This window comes from Mus musculus, chromosome 11 (genome assembly GCF_000001635.26).
Source record: "Mus musculus strain C57BL/6J chromosome 11, GRCm38.p6 C57BL/6J".
Classification (NCBI taxonomy): Eukaryota; Metazoa; Chordata; class Mammalia; order Rodentia; family Muridae; genus Mus; species Mus musculus.
This window is the reverse complement of record NC_000077.6, coordinates 98871254-98896581: the sequence shown is the minus strand read 5'-3', so window position 1 is coordinate 98896581 and position 25328 is coordinate 98871254. Positions and strand designations below refer to the sequence as shown.

General features: G+C 46.9%; 1 protein-coding gene across 1 annotated transcript in view; it reads right to left on the bottom strand.

The window, feature by feature from the left end:
• Window positions 1-25328, bottom strand: part of Wipf2 (WAS/WASL interacting protein family, member 2) — a 41981-nt gene that overhangs the window by 8997 nt on the left and 7656 nt on the right. The window contains exons 2-6 of the mRNA NM_197940.2: window positions 11478-11608; window positions 5750-5882; window positions 4970-5086; window positions 3863-4519; window positions 256-465 (exon numbers count right to left, since the gene is read on the bottom strand). Coding sequence (NP_922922.1) covers window positions 256-465; window positions 3863-4519; window positions 4970-5086; window positions 5750-5882; window positions 11478-11540 — 1180 coding nt within the window. The 5' untranslated portion in view covers window positions 11541-11608. The remainder of the gene's footprint in view (window positions 1-255; window positions 466-3862; window positions 4520-4969; window positions 5087-5749; window positions 5883-11477; window positions 11609-25328) is intronic.

Genomic DNA, 25328 nt, shown 5'->3' with positions numbered 1-25328 from the left:
GGACGGATAGTCTCTGACAGAAAGCCCAACCAGAGATCCTTGTGGGGGACTTGAGAGTTAGCGTGACCCCTGATGGTTTGACTTCAATCTGTTCATGGGAGGAAAAAGACATCAGTGGACTGGGAGCAGAACTCAGAGTAAAAGTCAGGAGAGGACCTGCTGTGAACGAAGGCTCTGTGCAGGCTCCACCTCCACAAGCAGAGGAGTCAGCAGAGTCGCCACCAGAACTAGTAGACAAAATCCCTAACTACTTACCCAAGAAGGAGCGGACAGTGGTGATGGAGTCTCTATGGCCATTCCGCAAGGGGGGTGGTGGGGGAGGGGGCGGCCCAGCTGGTGTCCTGGAGGGTGGAGGTGGGGGCTTTCCTCTGCTTGGTGGCTCTGACCCATGCATCCGGTAAGGTGGGGGAGGAGGGGGAGCATCCCTGGCACCATTTCGGATCATGGGCGGTGGGGGCGGGGGAGCTGCAATGAAAATCAAAGCAGTTAGGCTGGGGCTGGAGCTGCGGAAGGAGAGAAAGGTTTGAGAGACGAGAGCCAAGAAAGCAGCCTGGGGGAACCAGTGAAGGAGAGAACGTGAGAAATGTGACCAGTGATACAGATGCACGGCAATGCTGTGATGAAATAAATTCATTGTTATACACTGACTATAAAAAATCATACAGCCAGGCATGGTGACGCACACCTTTAATCCCAGCACTCGGGAGGCAGAGGCAGGTGGATTTCTGAGTTCGAAGCCAGCCTGGTCTACAGAATGAGTTCTAGGACAGGAAGGGCTACACAGAGAAACCCTGTCTCAAAGAACAAAACAAACAAACAAATCATAGAAAACAAGAGAGAGATTGAGGCTCTAAGAGGAGCCTTGGGGTGACAAGGTTAGGTCTCAGTCCATCCAGGGCTGTGGCTGCCCACCCCCATTTGTTTATTTAGTTTTGGTCTGTTGGGGTTTTGTTATGGTTTTTGAATTTTTAAGATAGATCTCATCTTTGTTTCTTTTTTTTTTTCCCAGACAGGGTCTTTCTCTGTAGCCCTGGCTGTCCTCGAACTCAAGAGATCTGCTTGTCTTTGCTACCAGGGTGTGGGTTAAAGGCTTGCACCATGGCCCAGCAATAGCTCTCATCTTACTCTAGGCTTGCTTCAGACCTGCTATGCAGCCCAGGCTGGTCTGCAACTTGCTACTTCCTGCTCAGCTGCCACAGAAACAAATATACATCACCATAAATCCTGCCATGATGTGTCATAATAGAGTAAGTCCTGGAACTAGCTGCCTGGACACACACTCCTAGCTTACAAACAAAAAACAAACTCAACAGAATCATGAGATTTGCCCAATGTCACACAACAAATACAGCCACCGTTCAGAAGACCGTGGGCCACCGCACTGCCGCTCTGGATCCTGACGGGGCATCAGGCTGGAGCCTCTCCTTGGCTCGAGCTGCTCACAGTTTATGGACAGAACACAACTACTAGGATGTGAAAAGCAGGACGTCTGCAGACACTGGAGCCACCTCACCATGACCTGCGTGTCACTTTTATTTTCTCTGCTCTTGTTACAGAACAGCATTAGCAAGACACGGCATTTGCTCACATTAATAAGCTTTTTAAAAATTCTAAGTTAAAAACTTTTGTTTTAAACCGGGTGTGGTGGCGCACGCCTTTGATCCCAACACTCGGGAGGCAGAGGCAGGCGAATTTCTGAGTTCGAGGCCAGCCTGGTCTACAGAGTGAGTTCCAGGACAGCCAGGGCTACACAGAGAAACCCTGTCTCAAAACACCAAAAAAAAAAAAAAAAAAAAAACAACAACAAAAAAACAACCTTTTGTTTTCTCAGATTTCTATACTTTATCTGTATACATGTTTGCCTGCATGTGTGTGAACTATGTGCATGCCTGTGCCAGCAGAGTTCAGAAAAGAGTGTTTTCTAGTTTCCCCTGGAACTGGAAATTACAGACAATTATGAGCCACCATGTGGGTTTAGGGACCAATCCTGGGTCCTCTGAAAGGGCACCCAGCACTCTTAACTACTGAGCTGTGCCCCACCCACCCACTGGGCGCAGTTCTTTGTTTGTTTTTTAACCTGAGCTTCACAGAATCCTGAGCTACCTTATGGTAAGCTGTAGGCAGGGAAATACCTCATCTTCGATGCCTTAGGTTATTGTCTGGGGCACCCCGAAGACTGCTAGGGAGAGCACAAGTCTACAGCACCAGGCAGCACCAGGCAGCAGAACAGCACAATGGCCTTTTTACTAATTTACTTTTGTTTTGTGAGACAGGGTTTCTCTGTGTAATAGTCCTGGTTGTCCTGGAACTCACGTTTAGAACAGGCCGGTCTCAAATTCAGAGATCCTCCTGCCTCTCAAGTGCTGGTATTAAAGGCAAACGACACTAGGCCTGGCTTATTTTTTAATTTGTCTTTAGTTTTAGTTATGCGTATGTGTGTGTGTGTGCCTACAAGTCTGTATATGCACCTTGCATGTACAGGTACCCATGGAGGCCAGAAGAGGGCATCAGGCCCCCTGGAAGTGTGGTTACAGGAAGTGTGGGATATGGGTGCTAGAAACCAAGCCCAGGCCCTCGGAAAGAGCAGCAGTGTCCTGGCAACCATTCTCTGTGTGTGCATACATAGACACATTCAACTAGGCCTTCACTGAGGTCCCTGCACTGCTTTCTTAAGTGCTCTTTTCTCACCTGGGTCCCACACAGCCTGCCTATGTTGTCTAGGCTAGCCTCACACTTGTGGTTCAAGCCAGCCGCCGGCTTCCACCTCCAACCCAGCTAGCACTCATTCCTTAATTTTTGAGCCACCCCAATTTGCTTCCTCTTTCACCTACCACTTCTCCACTGATGCTGCACAAAAGGGTCCCCCATCACTCAGACACTGTCAGTCCTTAGGGTCCGACTGCCCTGGCTGCACACTGCGCACAGAGGACCATGTCCTTCATCTTGGAATTTTTCTATCACTCTACCAAGCTCATGGGCTTTTGATTTGCCTTTTAATATTTAATATTTTATGTGTGTATGAGTGTTTTGCTTACATTTATACCTCTGCACCATGTATGCCTGGTACCCTCAGAGACCAGAAGAGGGCAACACACAGTTGTGAGCCAATCTGTGAGAGCAGTCAGTGCTCTTAACCACCGAGTCATCTCTCCAGCCACCAAGCACACATTTTTTTTTGTTTTCCAAGACAGGGTTTCTCTGTATAGTCCTAGCTGTTCTGGAACTCACTCTGTAGACCAGGCTGGCCTTGAACTCAGAAATCCGCCTGCCTCTGCCTCCCAAGTGCTGGGATTAAAGGCGTGCGCCACCACCGCCCAGCACATTTTTGTTTTTTTACTATTTTAATTAAAATTTACTTAGAACTAGGTGTGCACACCTTTAATCCCAGCGTTCTAGAGGCAGAGGCTGGTGAATCTCCGAGTTCCAGGCCAGCCAACGATACAGAGACCTTGTTTCAAAACCAGAACAATCCATTGGCTTTGGGACTGGTCTTCACAAAGCCCCACACCCTGTTCTGGGGAGACCCAGCGCTCCACTTTGACTCCTGCTGTCCTTGCCCTCACTGTACAGTGACATCCCTGCTGTCCCAGTGTTACCAGTAATTCTACTTCAGCTTTTCACACTGGCACCACACAGGCTAAGCCTTTTCTCTCTCTAACCTCTCCCCCAATTCAAAATATAGCATTAGTTATATGTATTTACTAGGCTGTCCACAATGAGTTCTTTTTTTTTCTTTTCCTTAACACTTACCAACATATAAAAAGGCACCCAATAAGACCCAATACTTGAATTCTTATTCTCCCTAATCACTGCAGGGAGATTCTGAGAGCAAGCAAAAAGATAAAGGCTTCCAAGCACTTACCTGCTCCCCTGCTAGGAGGCTCTCGGGCTGGGGGAGGTGGCCTGTTACTCAACAAGGAGGGGGTGGCTGAGGTGGGTGGAGGAGGTGCAAGGCCTCTGACGGGCCCTGGCGTTTTCCTATGCAAAGAATTGTGTCTCTGTGGCAGCTCAGGGGCTGACTCATTGGTGGGGCTTGAGGGTCCATTGGGGACCCCAGGAGGCTGGCGGTAAGGCGGTGGGGGAGGAGCCAGAGACTGGCCACTGGGTCCTGTTCTGATGTTCACAGGGGAAGGAGGTGGCTTTACAGGGGGTGGAGCAGGATGTCCTTCTCGTCCAGGGTGCAGCCTCTGTCCAGGTGTTGGAGGCAATGGTTTCTCCCTGTTGTAGGCTTGGGCTTTGTTGCTGTGCAGAGGCAGAGGGGTGGGGGGCGCGTTGGCACGCCGCCCTGGAGGTGGTGGGGGAGGTGCAGAGGAGCTGTGCTTCATGCCTGTGCCACTGGCGGTGTTGGGCCTAGAGAGGTCCGGTAAGGAGGGTCTCTGCATCCGGGGCAGTTCTGGGAGGGAGGCTCGGTTGCTGTCTGTATCATCGTGAGGACGCCCACTGGCTGCAGACCCCGGAGGCCTTGGAGCAGCAGCTCGAGAGCTGGGGACTTGCAGGGCCGGCTTACCAGCTGGAGCCTCTACAAACACACCACCAACACTGTGTTAAGAGTTAAAGCCTATCTGTCAGGTCCCTAGCTGATCCAGGCTCCTCAGTGCAGCCTGCACAACAGCCAACAGAGGCCCAGCACGGTTCTTGGGTCTGTTTGCTTTCCTGTGGCCCTGGGATCTACCAGAGCCCTACGCACGCACACGAGGCGCTCCTCCACGTACTGAGCTACATCTCTAGCCTTAGTGCTGAGTTCTACTCAGGTTTCAACAGATTCGGGACCTAGGAGGACCACAGTCATGCACCACAGCAGCAACTCCCATTTTAAACATTTTTATTGCCCCCAGCATTGCTTTACTCTACTGTGGAAAGAACTACTCTCATCTCTTCTTCCTCCTACCCGCCACCCCAGGCCAGATACACTTGGAACAAGTCAAGAAACTTATACTTGGGAGATCTCCTGCGAGATCATTTCTGATACCTGAAGCATCCTTGGCTCCCACAGGTCGGAGCTTCGGCACTCCTCCTTGAAAGAGACCTCCTTTGGGCTGCAGAGCAGCAGCTCCGGGGCCGTAGCCACCACTGCTCCCTCTGGGCTCTGGAAGGCATAGGGAAGGGTTTCATGTTGCGCACTCTGAGCCGCTGACCATCCCTCTATGGAGGCTTTCATTCACAAGCATACCAGCTTACTTTGCCCCTCTATCAAGAAGCAGTCAAGTAGCAGCACCGCCCAGCACTGCCAAACACACAGACAAACCCAAGAACACACAGGCCTTGCAGCGGCACACCTCCACGAGAGGATTAAAACAAACAAGCAAACTGAAAGGACAAAGAGACAGAGGAGAGGAAAACAACTCAATTAAAGATATGCTCAGCGGAGCTCCCTGGGCTCTTTCCTGAACAGCTAGCGGCTCAGGGGGAGGAAGTGTGAGCAAACTCTCCAGAGCCTACAAGAATGGACATGTACAGCAATCAGAAAACCACCCTTGGTTTCAGCCAAAGAGCATCCAGGAATGCGGTGGTCTCCTGAGGAACAGCCAAGGATGTGCCCTGACAGACACTAGTGTAGCAGGGGAGGGCTTTTAACTCTAAGAGGAGTTAGGAAGACCTTCCGTGGTATTCAACTCTGCAGCCAGAAGGAAAGTCCGGATATCCAAGACACCATTTTCCCACTGGAGAGACTACAATAAACTTGGTAGTCCAGAGAAGTCTCCCAAGACTGGATCCCGACTCTACCCTAGGAAAAAAAGCTCAGACTCACTCTCGATGACAGGAGCACTCCGATCATTAACGTTGGTCACCTTCTTTAGTTTGGTCCCTTTGCAAATGTCTTGTAAGAGGGCGCCTCGATTCCGCTGCTCATCTCTACTGAGTTTGGGCTGTTCTGTGTTTGCCTGGAGAAAGAGGAAATGTTAGGTTTACCCTAAGAGCTCCTTTAATCGCAAGCTTGGAATAAGTGACTTAAGCCAGGGGTTCCCTGAGACGCCGATGTAGCACACTCAGACATCTGTGTCAAGTAGCAGTATCAATGTAAGCCACAAATCTTCTCAGCTCCCCGTTTCCCTCTATGCACGAGGCAGACCTCCCTCCACCTCACCAGCTTCTGAGAGGAGGGCAAGACGAACCATGAATGGGCATGTTAACAGAGCACCCTCACCAGCGCAAGGTTTTTCTGAGCACCCTCTAAGCCTCAAATACTGTGCTAAGTACTACTTAGATGACCTCACTAAAAACCTGAAACACCCCTACAGAAAGGCATGACTGTCACTGTCCATAGCTCAAAGTGTGGATCAGAAACGTAATAGTTTCCGATGGTCACACAATTAGCAACTGGTAAAAAGAATCCACACTGCAACTCTGACTGCAGAATCTTATCCCGGCGTAATCTGCTGCCTTCCTACCACTCTGTCTTCTATACAACCGTCAACTGACAGCCCTACCCCAAAACCAAGGAGATAATGGCTCTGCAAACTTAAAGGCACATGGTTAGCAGACACTGAGCCAATTTTCCAAACTTTGTTTTCTGGTTTTTTAATGTTTATTTATTATTTATTTTGGCTTTTCAAGACAGGGTTTCTCTGTGGAGCTCTGGTTGTCCTGGCACACTCTCTGTACACCAGGCTGGCCTGGATGCCAGAGGTTACCCCTGCCTCTGCCTCTGGACTGCTGGGATTAAGGGTGCGCTAATTTTTCAAACTTTAAAATGTTATTTGTCATTACTGTGTGTGCCCCTCTGAACACGCGTTCTGGAGCGGGTTCTTCCCTTCCACTGTGGGTTCTGGAGACTGAACTCGGGTCACCAGGCTTGTACATCAAGAGCTATACCTGTCAAACCTGAGCTGAGTCTTACATGGTTGTACTGGCTGGTTTTGTGTGTCAACTTAACACAAGCTGGAGTTATCACAGAGAAAGGAGCCTCCCTTGAGGAAATGCCTCCATGAGATCTAGCTATAAGGCATTTTCTCAATTAGTGATCAAGGGTGGGAGGGCCCACTGTGGGTGGTGCCATCCCTAGGCTGGCTGGCAGTCTTAGGTTCTATAAGAAAGCAGGCTGAGCAAGCCATGGGAAGCATCCAGTAAGCAGCACCCCTCCATGGCCTCTGCATCAGTTCCTGCCTCCAGGTTCCTGCCCTGTGTGAGTTCCAGTCCTGACTTCCTCTGGTGATGAATAGCAATGTGGAAGTGTAAGCTGAATAAACCCTTTGCTCCCCAGCTTGCTTCTTGGTCATGATGCTGTGTGCAGGAATAGAAACCCTGACTAAGACGATGCTGGTGTCATTGCCTCAGAGTCCCTTCCTCTTTCATCGCCCTTCATCTTTCTCTATGTCACTTCCCCAAGTTCCATCCTCACCCTCTGTCTACATGTTTCTGAGCAAAGCCAATCATGGTTTGTACACCATATAAAAGCCCCCTGATCTGCGAGGGCAGTCATGTCCATATGTATGTATGTATGTATGTATGTATGCGTGTGCACATGCATGCACAGACCACAGATTGATGTCATGGGTCTTCCTCAAATGCTCTCTACTTTGTTTTTTGTATGTGTTTGTACTGTATGTGAGTTCTGAGACCAAGTCTCACTACACAACCTTGGCTGACCTGCACTCAGAGACCACTCACCTCTGCCTCCTGCTACACTCAGCTTCTGTTTTATTTAAACAGAAGTGCTAGAGTAAGCTGGTTGGTGGTGGCGCACGCCTTTAATCCCAGCACTTGGGAGGCAGAGGCAGGCTGATTTCTGAGTCTGAAGCCAGGCTGGTCTACAGAGTGAGTTCCAGGACAGGGGCTACACAGAGAAACCCTGTCTTAAAAAAAAAAAAGAAGAAGAAGAAGAAGTGGTGCTAGAGTAAACTGAGACCCTCCCTCCTGCTAGTAGGTGAGAAATTCACTCACTGACTGGTGACCTGTCTCTCCAACCCTCCCGGTTTTTCATCTTACCCTCATGTCTGACCTCAGCTCCACATGCACATCAGCAGATACAGTATATCCCCAAATGAATATCCCACACACACCTAAGATGTAACGCACCGCCGTTATGGTTCTGAATGCACTTGGGGGGGGGCGGGGGGGGGGTTAGTGTGTGTTCGTGCTAGGGACCAAGCTCAGGGCACTATGCAGCCTAGGCAAGTATTCTGCCACTCAGCTATAGCCCCAGTTCATCTGTTAAGTCTCACCACCATTAATTAAGTATGGAGCTGGTGTTTTCAGTTTCCATCTGTGCCTGTGCTCACGTGTGGAGGTAAAAGTCAGCTTTCAGGAGTCAAGTCTCTCCCTCTACCACGGGACCAAGCTCAGGCTGCCAGGCTCTGGCAAACATCTTCAGCTGCTGAGCCATTCTGCCAGCCCACAGGTAGAGCTTTTTAAGCTCTTAATGAACCTTTCTGTAAATCATTAGAAATCCACACTATCCTAAAGCTGGGTGTGGTAGCACACTCTCCCGATGCCTTCAGCCGGCTGAAATCTCAGGGTCTGGAGTTCAGGTCCAGCCTGAGATACAATGAGCATAACTACGCGCAAAGGCTCAGGGATTCTAACATAACAACTAGAGCACAGGGAAAGCCTGCAATCTACAGAGCCTTAACATATAAAGATGCTTTACAAACTGTGGTAGTCCAATATGCTTGGCCCAGGGAGTGGCACTATTAAGAGGTGTGGCCCTGTTGGAGTAGGCATGGCATTGCTGAAGGAGATGATGTGTCACTGTGGGAGTAGACTCTGAGAGAGCTCCTAGCTGCCTGAGGATGTCAGTCTTCTGACTACCTTCAGTTCAAGATGTAGAACTTGTGGCTCCTTCTGCAGCACCATGTCTGCCTGGACACTGCCATGCTTCCTGCCATGATGATAAGGGACTGAACCTCTGAACCCGTAAGCCAGCCCCAATTAAATGTCCCTTATAAAAGGTGTGTTAGTCATGGGGTGTCTTCTGAGCAATGGAAACTCTAAATAAAACACAAACCAATAGTTAAATAATCCAAGGAAATGACCATACTGCACAAAAGAAATTAAACAGGAAGCAGATATTTAAATTTTTTTAGCAACATTTAGGATTAAAAAGAATGCAGCAGGGTCTGAGAAAGTGGCTCCGAAGTTTAAGAACGTTTGCTCCTCTTCCAGAGGACCTGAGTTCAGTTCCCAGCACTCACATCAGCCAACCGACAGCACCTTGCCTCCTGCTCCAAATCTGACATTCCACTATGGCCTCCTCAGAAGCCACAGGCACACATGCTGTGCACATACACACAGGCAAGCAAGCCACTCATATGCATAACCTGTATGTTTTTAAATTTATTAAGAAAGCAGGCCAAGCCAGGCAATGGTGGCACACGCCAAAAGGCTTTCCAAAAAAAAAAAAAAAAAGCAAGCTAAGAGTCAATACAAGTTTACCTATAGTTTATAACTGTTGACTATGGGGCTCATGACAACAGGACCGCCACTCAGTACTCTACAGAGCCTGGCACAGAGAGGAAAAGTGCAAACCGTTCAGATGAGAGCTGGGGATGGTCAGAAGTTGATTCAGGAGGACTAGTTATATTCAAACCAGCTTGCGCTGCACAGAAAGACCCTGTCTTAAACCCAAAACAACAAAGGCTGAGCATGGTGGTGCACGCCTTTAATTCCAGAACTGAGGAGGCAAAGGCAGACAGAGCTCAGAGTTTGAGGCCAACCTGGTCTACAATGAGACCTGGGTCAAACAAACAAACAAACAAACACAAAACAAACACAAACTCAAGGAGCTGAAGAGATGGATCAAGGTTGAGGACACTGGCTGCTCTTCTAGAAGACCGGGTTCAATTCTTAGCACCCACATGACAGCTCATCATTGTCTGTACTCTAATTCAGGATCTGACAGCCTCGTCTGGGCTCCTAGCACACTAGGTATTCACATGGTACTCAGATACATGTAAGCACATCACCCACACATAAAAGAAAACAATTTGAAAAACTGTAATGAACTGACTGGGAGCAGGAGAGATGAAATGGTAGCAGAAAAAACAACTATCACCTCGAATCTTCATCCTCTCTCAAGGATGTCAGAGAAAAGAGACTAACCTATTCAGATTTTGTTGCTGTGTTTGTTTGTTTGGTTTTGTTTTTTTGTGACAGGTTTCTCTGTGTAGCCCTAACTGTCCTGGAACTTACTCCATAGTCCAGGCTGGCCTTGAACTCAGGAATCCACCTGCCTCTCACTTCCAAGTGCTGGGATTAAGGTGTGTGCCACCACCGCCCAACTGAGACTAACCTACTTATAGAATAGATAGTTATGAGGACTGCTCAGAAATGCAAACCAGCTGAGGCAGCCAGGCTTGTTTGTTCTCTATCTACATTGCCTGCTACTAAATGTGTTTATGAATGAGACTCCAAAGTGTCTGCAAGAATCCAGGATGCAGCTGGGCAGCTGCTCAGGATGACAATTCACAAAGCAGAGAAAAATGGATTGCACTGCAAGTTACAGGCTAGTCTGACTTATGTAGTCAGCTCTAGGCCAGTCACATAGTAAGACCCTGTCTCAACATTCGAGGAGAAAATTTTTAGATAAAATTTAAATATTTATTAAAAGTATAAATGGTATTTAAAACAATTAGTGGACATGGTTATCACATGTCCGTAATCCCAGCAGTTAGGGGAATGAGGCAAATTTAAGGCCGGCTTGGACTACACAGCAAGATTTTATTGTTACAAACTGTACTGGCTAGTTTTGTGTCAACTTGACACAGGCTGGAGTTATCACAGAGAAAGGAGCTTCAGTTGGGGAAATGCCTCCATGAGATCCAGCTGTAAGGCATTTTCTCAATTAGTGATGAAGAGGGGAGGTCCCCTTGTGGGTGGTGCCATCTCTGGGCTGGTAGTCTTGGGTTCTATAAGAGAGCAGGCTGAGCAAGCCAGGGAAGCAAGCCAGTGAAGAACATCTCTCCATGACCTCTGCATCATCTCCTGCTTCCTGACCTGCTTGAGTTCCAGTCCTGACTTCCTTTGGTGATGAACAGCTACGTAGAAGTGTAAGCTGAATAAACCCTTTCCTCCCCAACTGCTTCTTGGTCATGATGTTTTGTCCAGGAATAGAAACCCTGACTAAGACATAAACAAAAACAGAACCATAAGAAGGATAGGTGCTGGAGAGATGGCTCAGTGATGAAGAACATGTGTTGTTCTTGCAGAGGATCCAGTTTCCATTCTCAGCAGCCATGTCTGGCTGTACACAGCTGCTTCTAACTCTGTCCTCAGGATCCCAAAGCTCTCTTCTGCCTCCTGGAGCACCAGGCATGCACATGATGCGCATACTTACAAGTAGACAAAACACTCATCCGTGCAAAGTAAATATAAAAGAAATAAACACAACAAAAAAGCAAGCTCACAGTGAAAGAGCAGTTAGGTAAGAAAATCTAGAAGTTTTAAATAAAGAGGACTGAAAAGAAAAAGAACAGACCAGTACGAGAAGCCCACCAGTTTACTTATAGGTTTGAAGATAGCCCACTGGCTAGATTACCTACCTGATTAAATGTGGGAGGTGGGGGAGGACCAGGCGGGGGCGGAGGGGGAGGAGGAATTGGCATTCTTGCCCTGCTCCAGTTGGCACCGTTGTCTCTCCGTCTTTATTTGCCGCTTTAGGTCATTCATATACCTGTAAACAAAACCAAAATTCTCAAAACCAGCTTTATAATTAGAGGCTCTGCGTGCCCAGGAAGTCTAGGACTGGACAGGGACCAGAGATCCTGGGCATGTCACCCCCTACTTAAACGCTCCTCACGGCCTCCTTTGATAAGCCATTCTGTTCTGCAGTACTGGACCCCAAACACGGGGCGGACCTCACCACGGATCTCTATTCCCAGCTCAACTAAAAACAAAAAAACGGAACAACAAAAACACGGCTATTTTCAGAAGTTTTAGGTTCACAGCAGAACAGAGCAAGAAGCACCAAGAGTTTCTATGTAGCTCTGTCTATGTCTGCATCTCACCACAGTGTGTTTGACTGTCCAGTCATACAGTATGAGTATGTTTTTTGACTCTGTAAGAAGCTTCAAAGCTTCTTCAAAAGTGGCTACACCAATTTTGGGTTCGCATCAGCAATGAAGAATTCCTGTTGCTCCACATCTCTGCCAGCACTTGGTGCTATCAGTTTGGATCTTGGCCACTCTAGTAATCATGTACTGTTTTAGTTTGCAATCTTGCTTTAATTTGTAATTCCCAAGGAGCCTGGTGATGATCATGTTTTCATAAGCCTACCTGCCATTGTGTATCCTGTTGGCTGAGGTGTCTAAGTCCTCTGACTTGGGGGATGGCGGTGTTAGGGCTTGAAAGTATGGTGAGCCACAGGTTCTACGAGCGAGCCATTCGGAATCCTAGCCTTCTTCTTTTTTAATTAGCCTTTTCATTTTACTGTTGGTTTAAAAGCTCTTGTGTCTCTAATGAAATATTGTCTTTCAGTTCGTGACTTGCCTTCTCATTCTCATAGTTTACAGCCTTTTAAGAGCATAAAATCTCTGGCAGTAGTGGTACACGCCTTTAGTCTCAGCATTCGGGAGGCAGAGGTCAAGGCAGACCTGGTCTACAAAAGCCAGTCTCAGGATAGCCAGGGCTACACAGAAAAATCCTGACTCGGAAAACATGTGTGTATGTATGTTTTCATGTATATAGGATATATATTCTCCTCTATATATGCACATATGTACAAACACACACTTATAAAGTCAGTCTCCGTTTCAGAGGCATTCAAGAACAAGCTGTAGGCCAGATTTGACTCACAGGCCACAGTTCACCTGTACCTTGGAATAGTCACACCCATGGGACTTGATTAGAGAATAAATACCACATGAGAAATTAGCTACACACTTGGGTCACAAAACACTTAGCATTTGAAACCTACAGCTATCTGCCCATTACAGTTTGCTTGAATTCATATAGGACTGAACTGACGGACGGACTGACTGACCGTAAGTCATTATACTAGCTAAAGATAAAACACAGAGCTCAAGAACACCCAGTCCTCCAAAGTCTGGTCCCAAGAAAATCTCTTTTCTTGATCTCCAAATATAGAAGCCAGAATAACACAGGCACAACGAATACAAACTCAGACAGGAAAGATAAAATAAAGGGCTGCAGAGATGGCGCAGCACTCAAGAGCATTTGGTGCTCTTGTAGCTCCCATACCAGGCTGCTCACAACAACCTGTGACACCAGTTCCAGGGGATCCAATGCACTCTGTGACCTCCATGGGAACCCACCCACATGCAGCACACAGACACACAGAAATAAAAGCAAAAATAAATCTTAAAAAAGAAAAAAAAGAAAGAAAGAAAAGAAAAGAAGAGAAAAGAAAAATAAGGTCAATTAGTCCACAGAGGAGCTGCCTCTAAATAAAGCAACCAATGTGTTTAGGGCACAGGGAGATTTGCAGTAGTCCACAGTACAGATGGGAGACCACATGTACTAAGCCAAGCCTAAAAAAGTCAAGCTAGCATGGCTAGCCACAGGAAAGGCTAGTTTCGAACTCCTTATAGGGATATCTATAATCCACCGTGAATAGTCTCTCAATGTCCTGCACTGAAGAGAGAAAAGAAGAGCTACCCTAAAGGTTCTCTAGACCAGGAATTGTTGCAGGAGAATAGAACTGATCAGAAACTTGACTGACAAATCTCCAACTCCAACTCATACCAACGTGATGTCCAGAGACAAAGATCTGAACAGTACCTGGATGGGTATTCTCAGGAGTCTGAGGCCCACATTCTCTCTGAAGCAGAGCAGTGGGGTGGTAAGATGGCTGAAGAATAGGGCATTTGCCTCCAAACCTGGCAGGCTCTGCTCAACCCTTAAGGCCACCATGGTGGGGGGGGGGGGGGGGGAGGGCAGGTTGTAGAGAAGACTCCAACTAGCTATCCTCTAACTTCCACATACATCTAGGCAGGGGCTATGGATGGAGATAGCTCGTTTGGTAATGTACATAGAGCCCCATCCCCAGAACCAACATTAAAAAGCTGCGTGTGCTGGGTGATGTTGGTGTATTAATGGTGGTGTATACCTTTATTCCCAGCACTCAGAAAGCAGAGGCAGACAGGAGGCTCTCTGACTTTGAGGCCAACCTGGTCTACAGAGCAAGTTCTAGTACAGCCAGGGATACACAAAGAAACCATTTCAAAAACACAAAAACAAGAAGCTGGGTATGATAATGAATACTTATAGTCCTGGTGCAGAGGAGACAAGACAGGAAAGCCAGCCTAGGCTTTGACAAGTTCCAGGCCAATGAGAGACTGTCTCAACATAAGGTGGGACAGCATGCTCAAGGATATTTGAATCCAGACAGACAGACAGACAGACAGACAGACAGACACACACACACACACACACACACAAGCTAGCTCCCCTCCAAGGGAAATATCACTCTGCTTCTGGTTCCAGTCATAGTCTCACTGTGTCCCTAAGTTGAATGTTGTCGTCTCCCTTTACTGAGATCTAACCCCCCCTTTTTCTTCTCAATGTAATAATTAAAATTTATAATAAATAAATACATACATACATACATACAAAGTACTGGGTCTTTGGAACCTTTTCACCTCCCACACACACCTCAGATAAACCCTTAAAATGCGAGATCTAACCCTTCAGTCCAGAGGTTTTCAACCTGAGTCGTGACACTTTTGGGGACTGCATATCAGATATTTACATTACAAATCACAGCAGCACCAAAATTATAGTTAGGACGCAGCAATGAAATAATTGTGTGGTTGAGGGTCACCATAACATGAGAAACTGTATTAAACCGTTATTAGGAAGGTTGAGGACCACTGTGCCAATTTTTTTTTTTTAATCAAAATATGCCAGGAGGAGCAATGTCCAATACCTGTGGTCCCAGCTACTCATGCAGCTGAGGTCGGGAGATCACCTAGCCCTAGAAGGTCAAGACCAACCTGGGCAGGACTGCATCCTACTCAATGCCCCCAAACAGATGCCTAGCTTCACTAAAATACTAATCAAAGTGGCAAATCTCCATATGTAGAAACCCTATCACCAAGGGGACACATTTAAAATAGATTTAAGGGGCCATTCTCCAAATCCAGAGGTGTCCTTCTCTAGCCAATATGCCAATAGCACCAAAAAGTCAAAATGGAGCAAGAGCCGGGCACAGTGGCGCACGCCTTTAATCTCAGCACTCGGGAGGCAGAGGCAGGCAGATTTCTGAGTTTGAGGCCAGCCTGGTCTACAGAGTGAGTTCTAGGACAGCCAGGGCTATACAGAGAAACCCTGTCTCAGAAAAAAAAAAAAAAAAAAGAGCAAGAGCGTCCAACTCTCAGCCAATCAGGAGCACAGTTAGCTCACTAATGCCACAGGCAGAACACAAGCTCTTACTGCAAGGAAGATGGAGACTTAGGTACTACTGGGATGCCTTCTAGGGTTAAAAGTCACCACTTTCCTTTAATATGGCTCCTAAAAAACAATAAAGGCCTGATATGGTGGCACGTGCCTTTGAGCTCAGCACTCAAAGCACAGTCAGGTGGATTTCTAGGTTTGAGGCCAGCCTGCTCTGAATAGCAACTCAGGCCCGCCAAGGCTGAAGAGTGAAAGCATGTCTCAAAAACAAAGAGACCGGCCGGGCTGGAGAGATGGCTCAGTGGTTAAGAGCACCGACTGCTCTTCCAGAGGTCCTGAGTTCAATTCCCAGCAACCACATGGTGGCTCACAACCATCTGTAATGGGATCCAATGCCCTCTTCTTGTGTATCTGAAAGACAACTACAGTGTACTCATATACATAAATAATCACACACAGAGAAAGCAACAACAAAATAACCAAACTAACCTAGAACAGCACCACCACAAGCGAGCTGGAAGAGGAGGAGCTCCTCAGCACAGGGTGCAATGGCACCCAGGACTCAGAACAGAGAACCTCACTCAGCACCGGAAGAGCAGGAGCTGCCCCAGAGGGCAGGCACGTCTGTCCAGGAGGAACAGGTTCCTGCGCTTGCTGGGAACTGATGCCCACAGAGGATGAAGCACGTGCATCCTGTGGTCTGGGTCAGACGGGTGAAGGCGCCCACCAGAGCATCTCTAGTGTCTAAACTCAAGGCAGCCATCAAGAGCAACTTTCAGGTCTTACCTACTGTCCCCTCACTACTCCTTTACAGGGCCACAGAGTGCAGAGCTCTCATCTCTCAACAGAAAAGGCAGCAGTGCTTTTCTGATGCTCAGCTCAGTCAAAATGTCTGACAGGTTTCTATTACCTACAGAGATGGAGTTAAAATGCCGAGGTGATTTTGAAAAGGGGTATGTGACACTCCTGTGCCATGTGGGTGCTGGGAATTGAACCTGCGTCCTCTGGAAGCATAGAGCTCCTAACTGCTGAGCCATCTCCCCAGCCCGGCCTTAGGTTTTCTAAAACAGATAATGTACTGGCAGGGTTTTCATTGTTGTTGATTTGTTTTTAAGCAAAGTTCTAGACAGACTTTCATCTCAGGACTCAAGAGATAGAGACGAACGAACAAACTTCTGTGAGTTTCAGGCCAGCTCAATCTACACAAGTTCTAGGCCAACCAGTGCTACCTAGAGAAGACTCTAAAAAAAAAATAGGGGCTGGAGAGATGGCTCAGTGGTTAAGAGCACTGACTGCTCTTCCAGAGGTCCTGAGTTCAATTCCCAGCACCCACATGGTGGCTCACAACCATCTGATGACCTCTTCTGGTGTGTCTGAAGGCAGCTACAGTGTACTCATATAAATAAATAAATCTTTAAAAAAAAAAAAAAAAAAAAAAATAGGGCTGGTGAGATGGCTCAGTGGGTAAGAGCACCCGACTGCTCTTCCGAAGGTCAGGAGTTCAAATCCCAGCAACCACATGGTGGCTCACAACCATCCGTAACGAGATCTGACTCCCTCTTCTGGAGTGTCTGAAGACAGCTACAGTGTACTTACATATAATAAATAAATAAACCTTTAAAAAAAAAAAAAAAAAATTTAAAAAATAAAAAAAAAATAGATGGATAAATTTACCGAGTCTCACATAACTGGGGCTAGCTCTGAACTCTCTATGCAGCCAAGAATGACCCTGAATTCTTGACTCTCCTACCTCTGCCTCCTGAAAGCTGGGGTTACAGGTACACAACACAGCTGGCACCAGTATTCTGGATCAGTGATTCTTCACTGTTGTAAGGAGCACAAAAGCTGGGCATGTAGCACTCCTGTAACTCCAGCACATGGAGGCTGAGGCAGACAGCGGGTGTGTGTGTGTGTGTGTGTGTGTGTGTGTGTGTGTGTGTGTGTGTGACAGCTTGCTAACACTTATAAAAGCATTTTATAAAGGGTAGGATGGAGATGGGCTCAGGAGATAGTATTTGCCAGCCAAGCCTAACAATCTGAGTTCAGTCCCCGTAACCCAGAGTAGAAAGAGGGGGGGAATGACTCCCCAGAGTTGCCCTCTTGGCTCCGCATGTATGTCTGCACTTGCACACACTACACATGCACTCCTACATAAAATCAAAATAAATTAAAAGTTTAGAAGAGCGAGGGTCGAGGGGTGTGGTTCAGTGGTAGAGTATGCACAAAGCCTTGGGCTAACTCCTCGGCAGAAAAGAAATACATAAAGCATAGAGCTGTGTCTGCAAAGATGCTCTCAGAGAGTGCAAATGCACTCGCTGCCAGCCAACCAACCTGGCCTAACTAACAGACACAGGGATTTCCCAGAACTGGCCACTATGGTGCTACTCTCAGCCTCCGAAACATTAACTACAAGTATTACATAGCTCCTGACTCCAGGCAATTGACAGCATCCAAGGAGTAGCTGGCTGCAAACACATTTCCAGACGTTCGTTCTGCTGGCTAGCAGTAAAGGGCAGAGCAGTTTTTCTATGAATCTACTATATAAAAGGAGATGCACGGGTGCTCTTCACATACCATGGTTAAAAACAAACTTCAAAGCCAGGCTTGGTGGCACTCAGGAAACAAAGGCAGAAGGACTAGGAAATTGAGAACAGCTGAGGTTACATGAGACCCTGACTCCAAAACCAAAGCCCAACTTCAAAATCTCAGTGCATTACCAACTCCAAAAGGATGCTGTGGGAATCCAGCAGATGAGTACGTGTGCTTTCAATGATGGCAGCCGTTTCCTACTTCACCAGAGACATTAACATAGCCCTGAATTTTGACAGTTATATAATAGAGTAGCTCAATGTTCATAATTAATATTTCCTCCCCACCCACATACCCCAGCAACCAGAGAGCTTAAGAGATACTAGCGAGAAAAATGGAGTCACACAGCTCAAATTTATTACCATCAGCCAGCTTGAATACTACGGAAGGTCAAGATTCAGGATACGGACTGACTCAGCTCCTTTACTGAAGAATTACTTGAATAAATTCCTCAATATGGGGTTGGGGGAGACACTCTAGGGTAGAGAGGAGTTTGTCAGATAAAAGACCAAAAGTTCAAAGCTGGGCAGACTGAAACTGTCTGAATATAATACAGGAGTTGGCCCCAGAGATGTAAGAGAGCACCTAGGTTTACAAAGAACTGGTGCATGCCTTTAATCCCAGCACTCGGGAGGCAGAGGCAGGCGGATTTCTGAGTTCGAGGCCAGCCTGGTCTACAGAGTGAGCTCCAGGACAGCCAGGGCTACACAGAGAAACCCTGTCTGGAAAAACAAAAACAAAACAAACAAACAAAAAGCCACAATAAAAGGGGATTTACTTGCTAAAGGTACCAACCAAAAATCAAAACTACCAGGCTGAAATACAGCTCAGTTGCAGAGAACATGGCAAATACAAGGCCCTAGGTTTAATACCTAGCATTAAATTAATCAAAAACGACAAAGAAAATGAGGCAAAGTCGGGCAGGCGTGGTGGCGCACACCTTTAATCCCAGCACTCGGGAGGCAGAGACCGGTGGATTTCTGAGTTTGAGGCCAGCCTGGTCTACAAAGTGAGTTCCAGGACAGCCAGGGCTACACAGAGAAACCCTGTCTCGAAAAAACAAACACACAGGAAAAAAAAAAAAAAAAAATGGGGGGGTGGGGTGGGGATTTGGCTCAATAGTAGAGCACTTGCCTAGCAAGCGCAAGGCCCTGGGTTCGGTCTCAGCTCTAGAAAAAACAAACAAACAAACAAACAAACAAACAAATATTAAAAAAAAAAAAAAGAAAAGAAAATGAGGCAAGAGATCACAGAGAGAGAGGGGCTGACAAACTGCAACACAGGAGCGCAGGCGCACTGCTGGTCACTAAATACACAGAGAGGAAAAGGCTCAACACTTGGCAGTGGATTCCCAAGGAAGAGATTTACAAAGGGCTCACAAATCCCGAGTCCCCGGAACCTAAGGGAGACAGGTACGGGAGGCTGAGAGTCTGTAAGAGCCAGATCCCTCCTTCCCTCCACCACCGCTGAACCACAGACCCGTAACTAAGGGCCAGCCAGTCACGCCTAAGGACAAGAGGGCAGAATGGACACAGGGGCGTTAGGGCAGCCGGGTGACTTGGTGGATAAAGGTCCTTACAGACACAGAAAAAATTGAGTTCTACTCTGGGGACACATGGTTTGAGGAAAGAACTGACTCTACCTCTGACTTCCATACTCCGGCATTTAGGCACATAATGTATGTATGAGCACATAAGCATGTACACACACATACACACAGACTAAATCAATAAAATAAGAACAAATTTTAAGTGACAAAATACTGATGAAGAAATGGCTGCACTGGTGGCACGGGCCTGTTATCCCAGCACTCGGGAGGCTGAGGTAGAAGGATCACGAATTTGAAGTCAACTGGGGCTACACAGCAAGATCGCTCTCGAAACACAAAAACAAAACAAACAGTAATAACAGGGTTAGAGAGATGGCTCAGCAGTTAAGAACACTCGATGCTTTCCCAAAGGACCCAGGCCTGCTTGCCAGCACTCACACGGCCACTTAACAACTGTCCTTAACTCTAGCTTTACAGAGTTCGAGCCTGTTTCTGGACTAAACAGACTCCAGGCACACACATGGCACAAAACACATGCAAGCAAAACTCCCACACATAAAATAAAAAATTTAGAAAATTAACAAAATTTAAAATATCTTTTAAACATTTTCCTTGGTCTTACTTTTTTAAAATGTATTTATTTTATGTATATGAGTACACTGTAGCTGTCCTCAGACACACCAGAAGAGGGCGTCAGATCTCATTATAGACAGTTGTGAGCCACCATGTGGTTACTGGGAATTGAACTCATGACCTAAAATATCTTTTAAAAAGAAAAGAGGGGGCTAGTGAGATGGCTCAGTGGGTAAGAGCACCCGACTGCTCTCCCGAAGGTCAGGAGTTCAAATCCCAGCAACCACATGGTGGCTCATAACCATCTGTAACAAGATCTGACGCCCTCTTCTGGAGTGTCTGAAGACAGCTACAGTGTACTTACATATAATAAATAAATAAATCTTTAAAAAAAAAAAAAAAAAAAAGAAAAGAAAAAACTTCGAAAAAGCAGTAGGTAAATGACATACACAGGAAATACCGAAGGCTGAGCTGGCTCTGAGCAGCCCAACAGAAACTGACCAGAGTTAAGTAGCAGGCTAAGCGACGAGAAGCTTGCCAGGCTCCAGGACTGCACGCACCATCGGGAGGCAGAGTCGGGTGGGTCTCTGTGGTTTTGAGGCCAGTCTAGTCTACATAATGTAGAGAGACCTTGTCTCAAAAAAAAAAAAGGGTCGGGATTGGGTAGAGGTGGGGGTGAGCTTTACCTCCTATAATATAGATTCAGAATACACATGTCATAAAAATTAAGAAATGGAGTATAATGCCAGGCATGGTGGCACGAGACTTAATCCCAGCACTCAGAGACAAAAGGCAAGCAGATCTGTGAGTTCCGAGCTAGCCTGATCTATCTACAGAGAGCTCCAGACCAAGCCATTATATAGTGAGATTCTGTGTCAAAAAGCCAACAGTGGGGCTGGAGCGACGGCTCAGTAGTTGAGCTCCAGGCTAGGGTACAGGCATGTGCAAGATGCCTGACTTGTTACATGGCTGCTAAGAACCAAACCTGTCCTCACGACCGCAGAGCAAGAGCTCTTAGCTGCTGAACCAACTCTGTAACCACAACACTGGGGGGTTTTGTTTTTTTAAGATCAAGCCTTGTAATATATGTTTGATGTTTTTCCCCCTCTTTCTTAGAGACAGGGTTTCTCTGTGTAGCTCGGCTGTCCTGGAACCCACTATGTCAACCAGTTGGTCTCGAACTTAGAGATCTGCCTCCCAAGTGTTCTATTTGACTCTATAAACTATATATTCTTACTGTATTAATAAAAAGACAAGCTGGGTGTAGTGGCTCATGCCTGTTATCTAGCTCTCAAGAGGCTGATGAGTCAGGAGTGCTTCCAATTCAAGGCCACTTTGAGCTACATAATCCAATTGATCTATAGGGGGTGGGGGGAGCTGGACTCGGATGCCTGTAAGGAGGTAGGGTGTGGTGATCAACACCTACAATTCCAATACCTGGGAAGGAGAGGGCAGGTGTACCACAAGTTCAAGGTCTTCCCCAGTTACAAAGCAAGATCAGGGCTACACACACCCCCATTTATTTACTTATTCATTTCTTTAAGTGTGTATGTGTTCCACAGTGTGCGTGCAGGGGGAGTTCAGAGGACAACTTTATAGACTTGGCTCTCTCGGCTCACCTTCATGTGGGTTCCAGGGATTAAACTCAGGTCAGCAGGCTTACGTGACAAGTGCCTTTACTCTCTGAGCAATCTGACCAGGCCTATACACACACACATATATATTGTATGTATGTATGTATATGTATGCATGTGTATGTATGTATATGTATGTGTGTATATGTGTGTGTGTGTGTGTGTGTGTGTGTATTATGTATATATTTGGAGGTGGGCAGTGAGGCTTGTCTGTGCCATGGTGCACTTGTGAAGGGCAGAGGACAGAGGGTGACTCGGAGGAGTCTGGTCTCCTCTCCTGTGCAGGTCTGTGGCATTGCTCCCTCAGGTTGTCAAGCCTGCCAGCGAATGCCTTTACCTACTGAAATGTCTCCCTAGCCCCAGCTCTCAGTTTTTTTAGTTTATTTTTTAAGATTTATTTCATTTTTAATTACCCGTGTTATGTGCAACTGTTTTAAAAAGAAAGGGGATAAACAAAACTATCACATACGAATCATGAACAGCGACCGAAGGTTCAAGTCAACCCTGCACCCAGCACCAAAGCAGATACACTAACCCCCCCCACACACACACACAAACATACACAATGTAAGAGCCAGCAAAATGGCTCCACAGGTAAAGGTGCTGGCCCCTCAAGCCTGATATCCTATGTTTGATACCTAGAACCCAAGTAAAAACAGAAGGGAAGAAACAACTCCATAAATATACCCTCTGACCTCTACACAGGCACCGTGCGCGGTCCAGCCACCTGCGCATGCTCCCCAACGGTGAAGAATTAAAAGGACACTTGAACCTCTAATGGAATCGGGCTGCCCACAGTGCCCTGGATCTCTGCCACAGACTGGGTGTAACCACACAGTGATAAGTGGCCTCAGCACCTACTCTACCAGAGGCCAAGTATGTGAGCAACCTCCACGACACTAATAGGAATCATTGACCAAACAGGGTGTGGCAACACACAGCCACAGTCCCAACTACTCAGGAGGCTGAATCAGGATATGGCTTGAGCCAGGGAACTTGGAGTCAGCGTGTGTAACACAACAGGACTCGTTTCTTTAAATAAATTGTTTAAAAAGTCAAATATAACAGCAAAGGCAAACACAAGGAAAGGATAAGATTGGGCACAGAGGAACATGTCTGTAATTCCAGATCTCAGAAGGCTGAGGCAGGAGGGGTCACACTGGCCCATGGAGGGGCACTATTTGGAGGTATGGCCTTGTTAAAGAAAGTGTGCCACTGTGGGGTGGGCAAGGAGACCCTCCTCCTAACCATGTGGGAGCCAGTCTTCTCCTAGATGCCTGGAAGCTAGTCTGCTCCTGGCTTCCTTTAGATGAAGATGTAGAACTCTCAGCTCCTCCAGCGCCACACCTGCCTGGGCGCTACCATGGCTGCTGCCATGTTTCCTGCCTTGATGATAATGGACTGAACCTCTGAACAGTCCAGAGCCAGCCTCAATTAAATGTTGTCTTTAGCTGGGCAGTGGTGGTGCACGCCTTTAATCCCAGCACTTGGGAGGCAGAGGCAAGTGGATTTTTGAGTTCAAGGCCAGCCTGGTCTACAGAGTGAGTTCCAGGACAGCCAGGACTACACAGAGAAACCCTGTCTTGAAAACAAAAAAACAAACAAAAAAAAGTTGTCCTTTATAAGTTACCTTGGTCATGATGTCTCTTTAAAGCAATGGAAACTCTAAGATACTTACTTTATCACTTTTAAGGTCTTGTTTTCTCATTCTTTTGAGACAGGGTCTCTTTATTATGTAGTCATCACTGGCCTGGCTAGCTCTGGACTCATAGAGATCACCTGTCTCCCTCCTCCAGGCTGGGATTAAGTGTCCAGCTGTCTGTCTGTCTGTCTTTCTTTCTTTCTTTCTTTCTTTTAATTTATTTATTTTATGTATGAGTGCTCTATCTGCATGAAACCTGTATGCCAGAAGAGGGCATCAGATCCTATTATAGATGGCTGTGAGACACCATGTGGTAGCTGGGAATTGAACTTAGGACCTCTGGAAGAGCAGCCAGTGCTCTTAACCTCTGAGTCTGAGTCTCCAACCCCCTGCCTATTTTTCATTTTCATTTTTCTTTCTTTCCTTTCTTCCTTCCTTCCTTTTTTTTTTTCTTTTTTTTTTTTTTTTTTTGGTTTTTCGAGACAGGGTTTCTCTGTGTAGCCCTGGCTGTCCTGGAACTCACTCTGTAGACCAGGCTCTATTTTTTTCTTTTAAGGGTAGCATTACAATAACCAGACCCAGAGTTCCAGGCCAGCCAGTCAAGACTACACTGTGAGTGTCTGTCTTTAAAAAAATAAAATAAAATAAATCTAATACAAACAAAAAAGACAGAGACCTACTCTCTGATGGCAAAATAGGCTCTTACTGTAAGCTAGCCATATCTCTTAAAGTAGCTGCCCACCTCCATCAGAGCATCCTTCATGTGCACACCGCAAACACAAAGCAGTAAGCACATCCAGAGAAAGGAAGGAAGCCAGTAACAGACTTCACTAAGAAAAGGCCTGACAGAAACTCTAAGCAGAAGCCCCATGAGCGTCACACCACAGAGGGAGAGCTGCCATGCCTCATTTCAAAGAATGTAGTAAGTCCCAACTCACCACAGATAATCTAATGCCAGCACCATGACATTCCTCTCACATGCTCATACCCTTGAGCCACCAGAAATGCAGCCGCCTCTTGCAGAGCTGCTGGAAGCACTTGCACATCAGGGCTCCTTGATCGCCAGCGTTAGGGCTAAATCAAGAGTCTGCTTGAAGTTATGAAAGCAGAGCAGGCTGATCCAATTACATAAGAAAAGTACTCAGTCACACAGGACCATCTGGGCTGTGAATGCTGGGCTCTCTGAACCAAAGTCAGCAGCTTCCAATGCTTTCCCACTGTTAGAATGGCCCCAGATAAAAATGCCTCCATCCATTCTGGGTCAGGACAGCCCTCCCTCAGGGCACTCATTCACTTGCGTGTCCTGTGGAAAAACACACCCCAGATGATTGGATGATAGAACACTATTCTCACAAGCTCATATAAGAATATCTGTATTCTCTGCTTGGCCCCGGGAACATCCAGAAAAGCCGTCATGATTCCCTACAACTACAGACCTTTTGTTCCCTCAGTCACCAACTTAAACCCCAGCACCCCCTTAATCTAAGGACTGCTCCCCAGGAATCTTAAAACCTAGTCCAGCCAACCAGGCTTAATTTACAAAACCAGGAGAAGATGAGACTAAAGGGATAGGCGTTACTAAGGGGAATTCTGGTGGGAAACAAGATCCAAAGACAAAGATAAAGATGCAGGCAACTTCAGCATCCACAGCAGTAGCCAGCACTGTGGAGAGAGTTCCCCCGCACATTTCCTGATGCTGAGCTTAGCAGTCTCTGAAGCTCACGTGGGGGGGAAGCTCAGAGGCAGGGACTTGCCTGGCCTCAAGCAGGCCCTTGGTCTGGTCTTCAGTACCATAGAAATTAACCAGTTAGCTAACTCAAGTGCCTTCTCTTGGCCCTGATCTTTCTCTTCTCACCTGGGCGTATAAGGGCTTTCTTTCCACACCTTTAAATCCTCCCTCATCCTAAGGTTTCACCTTAAAAGTCAGTCCCTCCAAGTTCTCCCGACTGCCCTCTCCTCAGTCAGCCTGGGCTCCCCATTAGCTGCCTACATTGGGAACGCAGCAACAGTTAATCATGTCTTTCATGGAGGTCTTTTCTACTAGGCCATAACT